Source organism: Eriocheir sinensis, unplaced genomic scaffold, assembly GCF_024679095.1.
Source record: "Eriocheir sinensis breed Jianghai 21 unplaced genomic scaffold, ASM2467909v1 Scaffold148, whole genome shotgun sequence".
NCBI lineage: Eukaryota > Metazoa > Arthropoda > Malacostraca > Decapoda > Varunidae > Eriocheir > Eriocheir sinensis.
The window spans coordinates 375001-377500 of record NW_026110828.1 but is presented as its reverse complement, the minus strand read 5'-3'; the positions used below and the strand labels follow the sequence as shown (position 1 = coordinate 377500).

The window sequence follows — 2500 nt, the reverse complement described above, 5'->3', positions numbered from 1 at the left end:
GTGTAGATGGGGAAGGATATGTGTTGTGGATGTGCTGAGAATGTGTTAGTTTGTGTGTTGTTTTGGAAGTGGTGAAGGTGTGCAGCGCTGTGTTGTGGAGATGGTAAAGGAGGTGTGTTGTGTTGTGTTGTGGAAGTGAATTTGAGTTGTTTTGTGTCATTTTTGTGTTGGTGAAGGGAATAAGGACATGAATGAAACCAAGAAGATCGAAAGGAAATATAAATCAAGCTCTTACTGTCTTCTGATTTAGTACTTCATGAGGCGGAAAAGGAACGATAGGAGTAAAAAAAAAAAAAAAAAAAAAAAAAAAAATGCAAGAATATGGAAAGGAAATATAAATCCAGTTATTAATATAAATATAAATATAAATCAAGTTCTTACTGTCTTCTAATTTAGTACTTCATGAGGCGGAAAAGGAACGATAGGAGTGAAGTAAAAAAATAAATAAATAAAGCAAGAATATGGAAAGGAAATATAAATTCAGTTATTAATGTCTTCTAATTTAGTAGTTGATGAGGCGGAGGAGGAACGATTGGAGTAAAGTAAAAAAAAAAATGAAAGCAAGAATATCGAAAGGAAATATAAATCCAGCTCTTAACGTCTTCTAATTTAACACTTGGTGAGGGGGAGGAGGAACAATAGGAGTAAAACAAACAAAAAAATCAATAAAAACGTTCAAGAAAGAGAGTAAAATAAAGTAATTAGAGAGAGACTACTTAGTGATCCTTCTTCTGTGTGTGGTGTTAGATTCTCCTGTATCTAAACACCACTTCCACCACCACTAACAACGACACTTCCCCCTCCACCACCTCCACCTCCACTACCTCCCCCCTCCCATTAAATCACTTACGTAAATAGATTAGTTATGTCACGCCCGAACATAAGACGAAGACGATACTGGTGGTGGTGATAAAGATGAGGATGATGGTGATGATAATTTGGTGATGATGTAAGATTTCGGTCATTATGAAAAGTAAATAAAAGGACGAAAAAGAATAGCGATAAAATTGAATGAAGGCAGAAGAGAAAAGATATTAGATAAATCACGACTTTTCTCAATTCTTTTTCTGCTTTTATTTTTCTTATATTTTCTACATTCAGGATCCCATTCATTTGTTATTATTAGTTAAAACATTTTCCTTTATAAATAGGTTGATAGATGCGCATTGATAGATAACTAGACAAAGAGAGATAAACGTAAATAGATAAATAGGTAAACATATACGGTCAGAGAGATAATGAGATAGACAGACAAGTAGATGGATAGATAGACAGATAGATAGAGAAACTGATAGAAAGGCAATGATTCTGGTAAACACTAGACCGATATAAGTATGCCAACGCTGCACTAAATTTATCTTTTTTTTTGTATGTAATGTTAGAGTCTAGTTGCTTCAGACGCTAAATAAAGAAAATGAGGTCGATGAGAAATAAGAGGAGGAGGAGGAGGAAGAGGAGGAATAGAAGAGGTAGAGGTAATAATTCAAGTGTAAGAAGATATGAAGGAGTACAATTAATATGAAAACAGAGAGAGAGAGAGAGAGAGAGAGAGAGAGAGAGAGAGAGAGAATGGTAATGAGAATGAGATAGCAGTAATCGTAGGAGTGTTTATGGCAAGTAAGAAGCATAGAATATAAAGTAATGTATTTCGTTTTCTTTTGGTCATCTCCAGAGAGCGGCGCTGGCAGAAAACGAAGTCCACACACTGAAGGAACAACTCGAGAACGTCAAGTGCCAGAAAATCGTCAAGGAAAGCAACAACAACAACAGCAACAACAACAACAACATCAACAGCAGCACCAGCCCCAGCATCCTCAACAACAACAACAACAGCATCAATGGGAACAGCCTGAGTAGCAGCATCAACAGCAGCATCAACAACAACAACACAACCTCCACCACCACCACTACCTCTTCTTCTGCCTCCTCCTCCTCCGCCTCCATCTCCGCCTCCGCCGCGACCACCACTACCACAACCACCACCTCCACGTCCGAGACAGGAAGTGAACTGGTTGACTCGTCTGAGGTCAGCGAGAGACTGGGTAGAAAGACCCCCATGGAGGAGATCATAATGTCGAAAGAAAAAGAGGTGAGTACAGCCTATTTAAAAAAAAAACTTCCCCCCCCTCCCCCTCCCCCCCAAAAAAAAAGTTAGGAAAAAAAAGGTGGATGCGATTTTTTTCGACTCAAGTTTTTTGCTTCATGGATTTTTTGAGATGTATTTTTTCCTCACTTTTTTTCCTCCCTTCCCCCCCTTTTTTTAGGCGAATATTTATGAGTTTTGTGTTTTTTTTCTGCTGTATTTGTTTTTTTTCCAGTGTTTAAATCATTCCAGTGAGTCGAGGTTGTTTGTGTTTTTTTTTTCTTTAATTTTTGTCTTTATATTTCCAGGTTGATAGACAGGTTCGAAACGCGTTATTCAGTCCGTGTCTCGTTTCATTCTCGGCTTAAAAACAAAAAATAAAAACAATATCCGTGTCATAAAACGAAGAAACAAAAC

The 2500-nt window shown here is 37.4% G+C and overlaps 1 protein-coding gene across 1 annotated transcript in view; it reads left to right on the top strand.

The window, feature by feature from the left end:
- LOC126990187 (uncharacterized protein DDB_G0288805-like) overlaps nt 1-2500 on the top strand; it is a 140766-nt gene that overhangs the window by 350 nt on the left and 137916 nt on the right. The window contains exon 2 of the mRNA XM_050848736.1: nt 1673-2089. Coding sequence (XP_050704693.1) covers nt 1673-2089 — 417 coding nt within the window. The remainder of the gene's footprint in view (nt 1-1672; nt 2090-2500) is intronic.